This window comes from Palaemon carinicauda, chromosome 21 (assembly GCF_036898095.1).
Source record: "Palaemon carinicauda isolate YSFRI2023 chromosome 21, ASM3689809v2, whole genome shotgun sequence".
Taxonomy (NCBI): domain Eukaryota; kingdom Metazoa; phylum Arthropoda; class Malacostraca; order Decapoda; family Palaemonidae; genus Palaemon; species Palaemon carinicauda.
Window position 1 is genome coordinate 43,041,349 of NC_090745.1, and position 16,136 is coordinate 43,057,484.

The following is a 16,136-nucleotide window of genomic DNA, read 5'->3' on the forward strand; positions in this document are numbered from 1 at the left end:
GTAATTTTAAAATTTGCCTAGAAATGGCATGACCAGATTTAAATGCGTGGTAATAAATAGCTGAAATTGGTGTCTTATTTAAAGGTATATTAGTTTGCCCGATCCCCCCAACGTGTTAAAAAATACTACACTGAAGCTGTATAAATGTGCTTCGAGTGTAGCACTCATTACAGAGGGTACAATAAAAAGTGTAAATGACACCGGAACACAAGGAATTAGGTAGACTTCCCTTATATTTAAAAAGTGAGCCAACGAAGAACTTGTTATTAAATATTAGTTTTAAATCTAGGTGGGGATAACACATCCCCACAGCATTTATAACCTCTGTTCTTAGTCTCCGAATCATAACCATAGTACGGAAAGGAGACATATAACTTTTTCTTACTGACCGTTTGAATTGCTAAATTTTAACTGTACATTTTACCTAATAACTTCTTGACTTGATTGTAATAGAGGTTCAGAAGGAACGCATTGTCAAAAAAAAAAAAAAATTATTTAAAAAGTTTCTTCCCCATGAAACCCCAGATAAGTTGAACATACATGATAACATCTATATAACAGTGTTTTATCGAATTAATTTTGCAGATTTTTTGGTTCTGAGATAAAAAAATCAGTGTTTAAGCCTGTAAGAGTGTTTTTTCGAAATATTGTTGTTTCAGAGGTTGTATGTTTCCGAGTGACCAACACAGAGAGAAGAGGCAAAGTATCATCTTTTTCCTTTTCTTTTGTAAATTTTATATTACGGTGCTTTGTATTTAAATAATCTAAAACTTACTTTTTTATAATTTTTGGAAAGTGAAATTGTATCGTCTACATATCGATAGTACAAAAAAGGACCAAATTCCACAGGGCAGTCGCTCAGCCATTTCACTTCGTAATAACATAGAAATATGATTGCCAAGGTTGGTCCACATGGTTGATTCAAACTTTAAATATGGAGAATAATAAAAGCTACAGAGTTCGTAAGTGGAAGAAGGATGGTATATTGTCAAACGAAACAGCTTCAGCAATGATGGTAAAAGGAACATCCTGGTATCATGTATGGTGCCCCAAAGATTCACAAAAGTGGCATTTCTCTGAGACCAATTCTCAGCGCTATTCATACCTGCTCCTCCGACCTGTCCAAACATCTAGTAACTAAGCTCGCTCCTCTCACAGTAAATGAATATACCCTGAAAACTACTTATGAATTTTTAGAGTTGATAAAATATGTCGTAGATGCAAATAACTTTGTTATGTGCAGCTTTGACATAGAGAGTTTGTTCATATACACTTCTTTAAGAGAAACATTGGAGATAATTCTTGAACAACTTTTCCTTAACCGAGAGGACATTTTCGAAGGTTTCAATGAAAAACAATTTAAAATACTATTAGAACTAGCTACCACTATATCCAAATTCATGTTTAATGACAAGTTATATGAGCAAGTAGATGGAGTAGCAATGGGATCGTGATGTAGACCATCCTTGGCAAATATATTTCTGTTATTGTGAAAGGAAATGGTTGAGTGATTGTCCTGTGGAATTCAAGCCTCTTTTGTACTGTCCATATGTAGACGATACATTTTAACCTTTCAAATATTTAGGTCATATAAGCTAGTCTTTAGATTATTTAAATACAAAGCATCGAAATATAAAATTTATGAAAGGAAATGAACAGGATTATACGTTGCCTTTTCTCGATGTCTTGGACTCTCGGAAGCATAATACCTTTGAAACCTCAGTATTTTGAAAAACCTTTTCACAGGACTGAGCAATCATTTATTAAGCTCAGAACTAAAAAATCTACAAATTAATTCGATTAAAACACTGTTATATAGATGTTATCATGTATGTTCAACTTGTCTAGGGTTTCATGAAGAAGGAATTTTTCTATTATAATTCATTTTTAACAGTGGGTTCCCTCTGAACCTCTATTTCAGTCAAGTCAAGAAGTTTTTAGCCAAAATTTACATTGAAAATTTAGCAATACAAACGGTCAGTAAGAAAAAGTTATATGTCTCCTTTAAGTACTATAGTTATGTTCCAGAGAGACTGAGAACAGAGCTTATGAGTGTTGTGGGGAAGTGTTATCTCCACATATATTTTAAAAATATTTTTTACGAACAATCTCTCAGTTTTCTCATTTTTAAATATAAAGGGAGTCTACCTTCTCCATTGTGTTCCGGTGTCATATACACTTTTCAATGTGAACTTTGTAATGAGTGCTACACTGGAAGCACATTTATACAGCTTCAGTGTAGGATTTCGGAGTACATGTGGAGATCGGTACCTTTAAATAAGAAACCAATTTCAGCTATTTATGATTATGCATTTAAATCTGGTCATGCCATTTCTTAGGATATTTTCAAAAATACAAACAGACATAGTAGCGACAGCCTACTGAGAATCTTGGAGTCTTTATGCATTTTCAAGACAAAATCCAGCTTAAATGAAGGCTCACCTGTTCATTTGCCGAAGACCCATTGATGTTTCTGGTCTGTGGGTTGCTGCTCTGGATGGGTGGTCATCATCTCCTGTGGGTGACTATATATATTAGTTATTGAATCTTTTAAATATTTATATAGTTATATGAGTAATACGTATTTTATATGGTTTTAGGTTCCTTGATTGGTTTGATTTTAGAGCTAGTTGGGCAGTTCATGGAAATATATCTTCCTAACTATGTATTTAGGATGATCATTATTAATTCTATTAGTTTTACATAATGATAATTACAGATAAGCTAAGGATGAAAGCTCCCAAATAAAGATGATAGCAGCATTGACTATTTTATTACTACTTAAATTGCGATTCACGAGAAGAAACCATCCATCAACAATATATATATATATATATATATATACATATATATGTATATATATATATATATATACATATATATATATATATATATACACCTATTTTTTATTTATACATACACACATACACATACACACACACACACATATATATATATATATATATATATAAACATGTATCAAGTAAAAGTAGGAAAAAATGAGAAATATATGCACACCAAGAAACATCAGTCCGGTTTATCTCATATAAAATATAATAATATGATAAGATTTCATTACTGATTCTATTAACTATATAATTTATTAAGAGATAAAGCATCGGGCCGAGGCATCTTATAACAATTACGAAAAAGATAACACATAAAAGTGTTTAGTCATGCGGGACGAAGAGATTCTGCTTGTGTCTGTTTGTTCAGGTGGGGCAGTATCATAGACAGATATTATGACTTCTCAAAATTGTTTAAACTTAAATCCTTCAAATATGTTTGAAATCATATCACTGGAGGTGCTTTTATGTGTAATAATAATAATAATAATAATAATAATAATAATAATAATAATAATAATAATAATAATAATAATAATAATAATTTTATTATTATTATAATAATAATAATAATAATAATAATAATAATAATAATAATAATAATAATAATAATAATAATAATAATCCAGGAGTATTTTGAAGTCTGAAAAATTTCAATAAATTCAATTATCATTAAAAACAATAATTTCTAAATATAATTATAACTTAAATATTTTCTATAATAACTATTTCAAGGTTGAAGGATAGGTATTATTTCACTCATTTGGTGAGGTTAGGTTAGATTATGGTGGGTTAGGTCAGGAGAGAGAGAGAGAGAGAGAGAGAGAGAGAGAGAGAGAGTTTAGGGTAGCCAATGGGTTAGGAGAGGGGTTGAGTTAGGTTAGTGGTAACCAATTAGGGTAAGGGATTGGGTAGAGTTAGGTTAGAGCAGGTTGGACTTTGGATAACGGTAGCCAATGAGGTTAAGGGAGGGAGGGGGGGGGGGCGAGCTAAGTTAAGGGGTACCCAATTAGAATGGATCAATCCTTATAGATGGGAAACGTGCCATTTACTCGACATATATATATATATATATATATATCACCCACGAATGGCATTTAATACCGACTTTTATCTTGGGAATATACATCCACTTGGAATTCATTTTATGGTAACAGCTTCCAGCCGGGTGGAGATTCGAACCCCCACCTGTTCGGCTGGAAACCATGCCCGCAGTGACCATACCAAATGAGCTATCAAGATATATATATATATATATATATATATACATATATATATATACATATATGTATATATATACATATATATATATATATATATATACATATGTGTGTGTATATATACATATATATGTATATATTCCTACATTTTTATTTATATATATATATATATATATATATTGTTACGAAGTGTGTCTAGTGTAAAGTAAATACAGTAGTTTATTCATGTATTTTATTCAAATGTTTCATTTGTGCATTAAAGGGGTGAATAGCCAGCTCTTAAAATGAGCTTGTCTCATGTATGTATCAGTTTATTTTGAAAATTAGGTAAGTCTTTAGTCACTAATTTCATTGAATTATTCATTCACGTCAGTGTGTGTGAATTTACGTTGTTTTTTAAAAATTATTTTTTTTTTATTTCACATATTTTTTTATGAGGTCTTACATAAGCTATTTAGAGAGTTATGTGATTCTTGCAAGGTATGAAGAACGGCTTATGTAATGTTTCTTTATATTTTCCTGAGGCATGGCGTCATGTGTTTGGAAAAATATGCAATTCATATATTGTGCCATGTGCTTTGAAAGATTCCCGAAAATCCTAGCGTTAAATCTTTTCTTTTTTTTATTTATATGACATAGGGTGTTTAAGCTAGCTGATAGAGAGTCGTCTGGCTGTGCGTTCAAGAGTTGCCTTAAACCCAGGATCTGTCTTTTGATATTTTTATCTAGTTGATAAATCTGAAGCCATTAGGCCAATCCCCTACACTTTCAGATCTTGGACCTGGAATATTTTGGATGAAGCTAAGGTTCCTAAAAGGGTGACCCCTTGGTGGCATAGATCAGATTGATTATCCCAGCCTTAAGTCAAAGCCATCTCCCCTTCTCTCACTCATACATAGCTTACTGTATTGTTTTAAAAGTGTTTATTGAAATTTCAAAGTTTTGGTGTGACAGGGTTTTTGTAAACATAGTGAGTATTAATAAAAATTCTCTTAGAGTTTTTCTAACTGGCCCTATAGTAAAGTGAAAGATATTTGTTTCGTTATCTGGTTAACAATATTCATTGACTGTTAAGACTAATTAAGGAGTGTGTAAAATTTAATTTTATGTTATGACTTCCTATGTATTATTTCTTTTGGCTGAGTCTAAGGTTTTATGCAGTTTTAATATTTCGAGTCAAGTGAATATATAGTTTTCAGAGTGTAATTATTTCTTTTAATGTTTTTTTTTCAGATTTAATATTTCAAGTCAAGTTCTTTTATAATTTCCAGATTATATAATGTATGTCCTAATCTAAGTTTTGTTCAAACTTATTACTTTGAGTGATTTATTTGGTTTTTATATATTTTTTTTAAATTGTTGCAATTTATATAGAATATATTTATTTATGTAAATAGTGTATTATTCTAATCAGCAGTGTTTAAATTAGTATTCACTTGTACCGTTTAAAGAACCCTAGTAAAAAGTGGTTTTAAATAGATTGTAATAATTACCCAGTTCTCTTTTGAGTGTACTTAACAGACCTCTGGATATCTAGTGTTTTATATATAACTACCTATGAGCTATATAACTGTCTTAGAGGTCAGGTATTAGTATTCTCAGTTGTAACAGATTCAATGTGAAAACAAAAAGGCGAGTTTGGAACTTATGAGATTTTATAACTGGCCAGCCGTAATTTATATAATATCATATGTTTGGTTCTCACCCATAAAAGGATCTATAAATAAATATATATATATATATATATATATATATATATATATATATATATATATATATATATATATATATATATATATATATATATATATGTATTATAGCCACGAAAGGAAAAATGAAAAAGACTTGATTGAAGTTAGTACTTTCATCCACTCAGGACATTATCAAACTCAGCAATGAGAATACATATTGTTGGGGTATTAAAGCCAACACTTGTTGTTGGCACGGGCCTTTCCCTTGGTTGGCCCGTAGGGAATACATATACAAAGACATCGTATTTATACTGGAGAAGGGGATCCAACAGCTGTCAGTTTCTTAATAATTCCAGAGAAGTCAGATTTTAGATAAAAGGATAATACTGGATTAACGGAAAACAGACCTGGGCTTAGATTCAAATTTCTACCTTGAGTACAGGAGATTAAAAATGATTCAACAATATTCCTTTGGAAATAGTCATTTACATGGATTACTTTTTCCGTCTTTGACCAACCAATTCTGTGACTTGACCCTAACCAGTGGGAGACCAAGGCATTATTAAGAGAACCCCTGGAGACGGCCACCTGATGTTGTTTTAATCTGACTAGTATACTTTTTGATGTTTGGCCAACATAAAATAGGTTACACTCTGAACAAGGAATGCTATATATTACATTATTATCATTTCCAGAACTATTCTTAATTAACATGTTTTTTAATGTACAATTATATTTAAACAATACAGCAATGTCTAGTTTTTTCAAAAGGGGTATAACATCTAAAAAAACAAACATGAAATGGCAAACAAAGCATATTATTAATTGTTTCCTTCCTCTCTAATTGGACACTATAAAAGGTCTTCTTAGCCTTATTCATACATTTTTCTAAGAAATATTTAGGATAACAAAGATCTGTTGCAATTTTTTCTATTTTAGTGAACTCCTCCTCAATGTAATCTGGGCTACAAATTCTCAATGCCCTAAGGTACATGGAGGAAAAAACTGAATGCTTAATATTTTTAGAGTGACTGGAGTAAAAATGTACATATGAAAAATTATTTGTAGGCTTTCTATATATGGAAAACTTAAATTTATCTTTTTCTCTAACTATTAAAACGTCTAAAAATGGGATACGGTTATTTTCTTCATTTTCTATAGTGAATTTTATTGATGGTACTAATGAATTAATGATTGAAACAAAGCCCTCAAGATTAAAATTTTCTTCTAAAATACCTAGAACATCATCAACATATCGATACCACACAATTTGGGAAGACCACACTGAAGGGATTAATCTAGATTCAAAAAATTCCATATATATGTTAGATAAAAGTGGGGACAAAGGATTACCCATGGCCATACCAAAACCCTGTTCATAGAAATCTCCATTAAAACTAAATTTAAAAATGGTATACGTATTTATGAACGTCAGGTTTATTTATCGATATCATAAGTTTATTTTTTTTTTTTTTTTTTTTTTTTTCATTTTTATTCATGATCTCTTGGTGGGCATATTCTTATTGCTGATTAAACGCTTGTTTCTTCTTTGAAGAATTAATTTGGATTTGACCATTTAAAGGGGATTATACCATATATTCTAGCGAGTGAGATGAATTTTCAGAAAATTCGGAACTGGCGGTTTTATCGGTTAGCTTTTGCTCTGTTCAGTACCTAGGGGAAAACCCTGAGCTATTGAAAGTGGGAATTTAACCCTGGATAGGTACGGTGGGTCGTTTGCGACCCCGAGCGTCAAAAAAAAACAGGTTTTTCTCACGTGACTCACCCCTGTGACTGAATTTGTGGGTGATCGACCTGCAGGAGGTGTCTCCCCTACACGCTCTAGTAGTGTCCAGATGTGCATTGCTGTAGCTGTACTCCTTCCCCGATTTCTGAGACGCGTCGGGGTCGTTCGCGTCCGAGTTTACCCTTCTGAGGTAGTTTGCATAATTATCAAAGTTATTACGTATTATGAAATTGTCGTAGAATGGTGCAACTTGTATAGGTTATCAGTTGTGGAAAGTCTTGGTGGATTGTTTGGCTACCATGTGCATGTTTTTTTTTTTAGTTAAAATGTCGTTCATCACCACGAGGACCATTTTACCGCGAGTGCCCCTTTTTCATTTTTTTTCATTTTTTTGCAAAGTCATTTTTCCGTAAGATATTGCCAAATAGTGTCGTAAAACTTTTGCTTGTTTAGTGTTGGAAAGTGTGTCTAGATGATCTGGCTACCCATGCATGACTTTGTTTTTGTTAGATACGACGTAGTTATTGGTATATTGGGTATTTAACTGCGGTTACCAATTTCTGTTTTTTTTTCAATATTTGTAAAAATTACTACGTAGTAAGGAATTGCCGTATATTATTCATTTTTTTTTCATGTTTATGTGTTAGAAAGTGTGCCTTGATGGTTGGGCTAACACGTGCATGTTTTTTTTTTTATCTGAGATGTCGTATATTAGAATGTCGGGCATTTTACCGCGAGTGTCCCTTTTTCATTTTTTTTCATTTTTTTGCCAAGTCATTTTTCCGTAAGATATTGCGAAATAGTGTCGTTAAACTTTTGCTTTTTTAATGTTGGAAAGTGTGTCTAGATGATCTGGCTACCCATGCGTGATTTTGTTTTTGTCAGATACGACGTAGTTATTGGTATATTGGGTATTTAACTGCGGTTGCCAATTTCTGTTTTTTTTTCAATATTTGTAAAAATTTACTACGTAGTAAGGAATTGCCGTATATTATTGATTTTTTTTTCATGTTTATGTGTTAGAAAGTGTGCCTTGATGGTTGGGCTAACACGTGCATGTCTTTTTTTTTATCTGAGATGCCGTATATCAGAATGTTGGGCATTTTTCCGCGAGTGCCCCTTTTTATTTGTTTTGCATTTTTTTGCTTAGTCATGTTACCGTAAGGAATTGGCAAGTAGTGTCGCAAAACTTATATTTTTATAGTGTTGGAAAGTGTTTCTAGATGATCTGGCTACCCATGCCTTTTTTTTTTTTTAGCCAGATATGGCGTATATATAAGTATGTGTTCGATTTTCCTGTGATTGCCATTTTTTCGTTTTTTCCCATTTCTTTCAAAATTACTACGTACTAAGGAACTATCACAGAGTAATATTTCATTTATATGTTTATTTGTCGGAAAATATGCCTTGATGGTTTGCCTAGCACGTGGCTGAAATTTTTTTTTTCTGAAATGCCGTATATTAGAATGGCCATTTTTCCACGAGTGCCCCTTTTTATTTGTTTTGCATTTTTTTGCTTAGTCATGTTACCGTAAGGAATTGGCAAGTAGTGTCGCAAAACTTATATTTTTATAGTGTTGGAAAGTGTTTCTAGATGATCTGGCTACCCATGCCTATCTTTTTTTTAGCCAGATATGGCGTATATATAGGTATGTGTTCGATTTTCCGGTGATTACCATTTTTTCGTTTTTTCCCAATTCTTTCAAAATTACTACGTACTAAGGAACTATCACAGAGTAATGATTCCTCTAGATGTTTATTTGTCGGAAAATTTTGTTTACTTTTTTTTTGATTGAATATCATCCAATTTTTTTAGCTAAAATATTGTTTTACATTTTTTTTTCGATTTTATTTCCCTTCAAAAAAAATTTTTTGGGTCAGAATTTTAATTTTATAGTCGTAAAATAATCGACAATTATCCAGCAACCAACCATACAATTTTTATGCATATCCAATAATAATTAGATTAGTAAATAACACCTTGAAATTGACATACCCTTCCTACATTTCAAGTGGCAGATTAGGGAGTCTGAGTCAGTGTGGTTGGCGGCCATTTTGTGGACATATCCGAAGCGTAAGCTGCCCTATCTATATATATTCTTGTTCCCTATAGAATTTGTGATATTTTGGTATATTTTTACCTGCATAAATATCATATTATATATTAAATATATGTATTTTTTTACGAAATTTCCAAGTACTCAAAAAATTACCTTTAGATATGGCCCCTGATATAAATGTAATTTACAAAATAATGAAGATTTTTTTACATATTTCTATTTTAGGATAACATATGTTTATTCCCTAAAAAAATTAGCCACTTCCTATTTCATTTGGGTACCCAAAAAAATTCATGAAATTTGGACAATTTTTTTTGGCCAAAAAAAGTTACCCTTTTTTTCTCATTTCAGATCTTCACCTCCATGGGTCTGACTTCATCCCAAATACATCAAGATGTGTCCTAAACATTCAAGAATCAATTCCTAAAAGGATTTGTGTATATATGTATAAACATTTTTTTTATGAATTTTTATGTCAGGTCTTTTTTTTTTCTACTTAATTTTTTAAAATATTTATAATAAATAGTTTTTCTGCAGATGAGTAGTATTTATCTTTACAGTTGTTTTAAGCATTCATTGAAGTTTTTTTTGGCAAAAGAAAAAAGGAGGTTACTGCAAAAACTGATTTTTCAAGAATTTTTTTTGGCGTCGGGGTCGTTCGCGTCCGAGTATACCCTTAAAGGGGTGTCCGAGGACCGTACCTATCCAGGGTTAAATGGGATTATAATATAATTAATTGCTACGATTTTTATTCAATATCCTTTGTAATCTACGGAGCATGAACACTCCATTATTCTATAATTGTTCAATAAGTGTACTTGTTTTAAAAGTAACATAATTATGTTTCAAACAAAGCTGAGGTTTTGATTTGCTAGGTAGCTTTTATGGTAGTCTTCATCGTTTCTAGAAAAAAATAATAGTGCAGTAGATAGAATGAAAACGCAATATAACAAAAATTTTCAAAGAATTGAAAACCAGGCTTTTCTTCGAAGAAATGTCTAATATGAATAAATTGAATAGGTTTTATTATATAAAACTTGGATTCAAACTTTCATAAAACTAACACAAAATAATCAATATATTCCGTTTGTTACGATCCTAAAATTGTTGCAGGTTCTTTTAATAATGGAAATAAGTGTTTCCAACAACAACTGATTAAATCTGGGAAATGAATATATAAAGAAACTCACGAAAAAACACAACACGTTTATTCACAAACTTATGTAAAGAAAATTAATGTTACTAATTCGTTTACTTTAACCTACAAATCAAATCAATCAAACACCAACAGAAAGGGGGGGAACAGTCAGTAAGGTAGAAATACTTCGGAAATAGTTTTCTGCAGCTGCTGAGACGATACTGGTACGGAGACTTCAGGCTTGAGAATGTTGCAAAAGAGTGGCTGAAGTTCAGATGAAACTGACATGATGACCAGATTCGAAGACGTCACAAAAAGGGTGACATCAAAAAGGGACATCAGAGGTCTTTTTCCAAGAATTCGATGATACTGTTGAACTAAGGCAGGCTGCATGCAGTGTTGGCTACTTCTCGTCAGAAGCAGGAAGGGCTGGTTGCTTCAATTTTTCTCTTTTCGGCCATAACAGGATTTTGGAGCTAGGCTTTTGTTGTCTGAAGGAAAGGTTAGAACCTGGCTCTATCAGACTTCTGGTCTTCTCTGTTTCTTATCTCGTTAGGACTTGGATCTCATCTGCTTCGAACATAGTTCCTCTCTTGTCTTATCCCTGCCCCATCTCTTTTGGACAATCTCTTCTTTAAGTTTTTATACCCATGTATGGGCTGAGTTAATTACAGTGGGCAGTGGTAATTTTCATTGAAGGCATTCTTTTTAACAACTCTACATCTCTATTGGCTTCCTCAAAAACACCCACTTCGATCACGACATGGAAGCCTCTAGAAGAAATTTCTGATGCAATCTGGACCAGGTGTTAAGTTGTAACAAAAGGACAGCATGTGTCCTTCCATGATGATATATTTCCTAAAGAAAGATTTCCCTCAGGCTCAGTTTCTCAAAATATGCTGACTCCACTGATTAAGACGATGACATCTTGGTCAAAACAGGCACGGCAGGCCAAAGTGTTAAAAATTCATTATATATGAGCTGAAGATAAACAGATTGTGTTTTTTATATGAATGAAGATAGAGGAAGTTGAGAGATTATATATAAGAATTGCTATAGTTTTATGAATGATTGATTGATTGATATTGACTTTTCTGGGATCCTGACATCTAAGGTCATTGACTCCGAGTTAGTAATTGAAAGGAAGGATGCAGGTTCTTTAATAATTATAGATATAACTAAGAGGTAGTCGGTGGATGAGAGCTTCTGGAAATATATAGTAATGTGCTAAGAGTAATTGTAGAGATAATTTTTGAAATATTTATATATTTCAACAAGATGCTGTTATTGCATAATTAATTTTCCCGATATAGTATTCAACTATAAGGTGAAAGTCGTTTCAAAAACATACAATGAAAAATAGGTTAAAATTGTGTCAGTTTCCGGGGCTTGCAACGACCCCAGGCCCTCAACTGCTTTGATCATGATTTCCGTCACACTACCCCTTTTTGAACTTGCTGGTTCCGTGCTTGCTGATAAACGAATATTGCATTCCAGGTGAGTGATCACCAATGCTAAAGATTCCTATACTTCATAGATATAAAATCCTATAATTCTTATTCGTTAAAAAAAATAGTAATTAAACTGCTATACTTTTTATCTTTTGTGAGTCACACAATCTATGGTAACTATTCTAATTTGCTTCTTAAGGAAAAAAAACTTTATTGCTACTTAATTCATTTATTTTCGTAAAGTGCTCGTTTTTGTAAAATATTGGGTGATTTATAATTGGAATATATCATCAACCGAAATTGGAGTTATTCGAGGGCAATGGGAAGCTAAAACCTTATTGAGAGTTTTATTTTTCATTTTACTATTTTATTACTGTCACTTTTTCAAATAGTTCTAACAGCTTGTGTACAACTCATAGTGTATTGCCAATGGATATATCAAAGGTAATTTACCTTGTTGTGTTCCATTCAAAAGGAAACATTCCAGCGAAGATAGAGATGCGCAATAAAATTGAATGTAGCGATAAATCTCAACCCTTGATTCGATCATTTTTATAGTGCCTTTAACTGTTAAGTAAAGTAGCTACTTAGCTGATATATCACGTATTGCTGAGTGCTTTGTGTGATCAAACTAGCTCAGCAAGTTTTCAATGTTCTTAAAGGGAAATATTCTTGCTTGTAAAGGACCAAACCTTTGAACCTATAGATATGATGAATTGATGGCTCATTGTATCAGCACAGCATTGGCATAGGGCAATTTGGCAATTGAATCCCCATTCCAATTCTGAGTGAACGTTTTGTGATGTATGCCAGGCCTCCATTATCTGTGGAAATATTTATCTCACATGCTTCAGGCCTTTGGTGGTGGAGATAATGTTCTTTTACCTTAGGAATATTTTACACAATGCACATATCAACACCATACCGGAATCTCTATTTATTTAGGAAGACTTCCAATTTTCCCAGTTAAATAAGTCATGGGTTATTCTTATCTTAATATGAAATCTAGGTGGACATATTTTTGATAATATTTATTTTGGAAATCCTTCGTTCACTTCGACTCTACATGTAATAATAATAAGTCACTTACTTCACAGCAACACTGTTTTGCAATTGGACCTTCAGTCCATTACTTTGATTTTATAGTATAGGTTTCTTGGTAACTCTTCCATACCGCTTTAATTCCATTGGTTTAATATTTTTCGTCATGCAATTCTCAAAATTAGGTGTTCGATTATATACTCATCTGATTATTTACTGCATTTCAATAGGCTCATAGTTTTAGTAACACTATCAATAATAATAATAATAATAATAATAATAATAATAATAATAATAATAATAATAATAATAATAATAATCATCATCATCATCATCTTTTTCACGAATGTAAAGACTTTATGTATATTAGATGTAGAATAGAATACAAGACCATACAGAGGGAGCAAGGACATTGCTTAGTGACTTCAAGTCTGTGATCTGCTTACCCAAAAATTGCCAGGAGTTTTGTGTTGCTGGCGCCATTATTTGTTGACCTATCATATTGCTGATCTAGCTTTGTTTCCCACAGGGATTGTGACGGAGAGTGCGGCACGGAGGCCATAGCTAAGCTCGAATCACACTAGGCTTTTTTCACCAGTTGTTCCTTGAGACATTGGCAGCAATTGGCTTCCTGACTGGATGAGGTCATAAACCGCAGGCATGATGTCAAATGTAAACACACAAGATGGCGGCTGCAAATAGGACGTGCTCTTTCTGGCAATCTTGGGTCCAAAAAGCCTCAAGAGATAATAAAAATATTCATTGTTCATCCTGTGGTAGCTGTATAATTCTTCAATTCACGTAATATACTGCTAATACATATTTCGCAACAGTTAGAAAATCTTTAGACACCATAATAATATCAGCTGATCGGTTTTATTCAACTTTTTCCTATCTGCTCCTCGAACTGCGATATCGTAGTGTAACGCTACAACACTTTCTCTCGCTATCATAGGCTGAGGGTTGACAAAAACCTTGGAGAAGAAATTAATAGTATCTTTCCACCATAAAAGTGGAAGTTAGCCTCCAACCTAGGAAAAGAATGACCCCAGGTGTACCACTCAACCAACCTAGCACGCCTTAAGGAGATTTCCGCTAATGCACAAGTCAGTGAGTTTGAATGAGCTATTGTGATTAGGCCGATCCAGGCCTTGCCATCTCCCTTTGCTTAGAATGTAATCACAACTTTATAAGTTATGTGTTTCTCTCCATTGCCAATCGCTAATGGGTATGATTAACTTCGTAAAATTATCTATGTAAGTAAAATGGACACTTTCAATTTCAACTATGCTCTCAATTAAAATTTAATGTATTGTGGCTTTCTACGTTCTAGTGAATTATCATGTTAAATCGACTCCGGTATAACAATCAGGCTCCTTTCTGTGAAATACTTTATTGTAATTAAAATTTTTAAAACGGAGTAACGTCTGACAATAATCCCCATTCCCTATTATACAAAGTTTTATGCCATTACTTACCTAAAGCCCCATTACAAAAGCACTGGCAGCTTAGCAGGATTTTTGGCAATTAAAGTTAAAAGAAATATACAGGAGAAGTCTACAAAATGAGCTTTGCAGAGGAACAAAGTGTGATGCTAACAGTTGAAGAAGACAACAACGAACATATCCATCATTATATGGGATCCATCCGAAAACGATATTCCCTGAATGAGTCAAAGGCACGGGAGGGCCAGAACACGATGGAGGGATGAATAGTAGTTTTCTGAGTAAAGAGGATAGATTCTAGATTCAGACAAGAAGAGACATTACTTTTCCCCAATTGACCAAACATGTGCCAGAGTTTGAGGATGTAGTACCTGAAGAAGGACATTGGTTCGTTTTCATCAAAACATTCCTAAGCATGGTAGAGGCAGTGACTTCAGAAAGATTCTGGACCTATAGACAGAAAATCCTCCTGGCAAAACAGAAAATCCGAGGAGATGCCCATCAGAAAGTGAGGAAAGATCCAGAATTCATCAACCCAACGTCATGGGCGATATTGAGACTGCACCTTCACCAGAGATTGAACCTTAGTACGACCAGCCTACACGACAATATGTACAATTGTGTTCCGACCAGAAAGCAAGGTGAGTTGCACTATAAGTTTTTCACAAGAATTACTGCAGAGATGGAAGATTTCATGGATGGACATGATGCCTTAGAAGTCAATATACACTCTTGGTTGAGAATGACCATGAAATCTTCACTTATTGCACATGCGTGGGGTAACTGTGCCAGCCTATACCCATAGATAGGGTAATGGAGGATGTACAGACCTTAAAGTCAGGTGCGCCTACCAAAAGGGATTGAGGTAGAATCCCGTCCCTGAGGACATAATCAAGACCAGAAAGCACATTCAACATCGTCACCATCAAGTCATCCGGGAGCTAACCGAGCACCTAGAAGAGCCCCCCTGGCAATGGGGTGAAAAAGAGGCCTCAAATGCAAAAAGGACTGCAGAGTTTTAATTGCAGAAAGTGAGGTCATTACGCACACCATTGTAGATCTGCTCGATCACCCACGTGGGAGCCACAGTGTTACCGCCGGCTATAGAAGGCCCAGCACTCATCTATGGAGCCCCATCATACTGGCAACAGCCACCTGTGGATTTTCTGCAGGCTTTCCAATTATGGAGGTCTCTATCGTCGCATCCCCCGGGCCCTGGGCAGCGACAGCAGCACCCGTGCCAACCCAATATGACGAAGGCCTCATACAGTGCTTCATCAAACTTTCATTAAGATTAAGTTTCCATCATGTTTAAGTATTGTTTGATTAATTCAGGGGATTATGTAACTCTTATTATTGAATCACATGTCACAGTCACTCAAGTTCAGAATGAGGTTTCTTTAAAATGTCAAGGGTTTTGGGGATTTTTTTTTTTTAGCAATACATTTTGTTCACAGACCTTTGAAATAGGAGACGAGAAATTCATTCATGATTTCT

The 16,136-nt window shown here is 33.5% G+C and overlaps 1 protein-coding gene across 1 annotated transcript; it reads left to right on the forward strand.

The window, feature by feature from the left end:
* The first annotated feature begins 1,037 nt into the window (after nucleotides 1-1,037).
* On the forward strand, nucleotides 1,038-1,454 carry LOC137614863 (uncharacterized). Its single transcript, XM_068344521.1, has one exon. The coding sequence runs from the start codon at nucleotides 1,038-1,040 to the stop codon at nucleotides 1,452-1,454; it is 417 nt and encodes a 138-aa protein (XP_068200622.1).
* The last annotated feature ends 14,682 nt before the right edge of the window (nucleotides 1,455-16,136 follow it).

What these genes read in the sequence shown, in the direction of transcription:
- LOC137614863 (XM_068344521.1), top strand. Translation starts at nt 1,038, where the DNA reads ATGTATGGTGCCCCAAAGATTCACAAAAGTGGCATTTCTCTGAGACCA.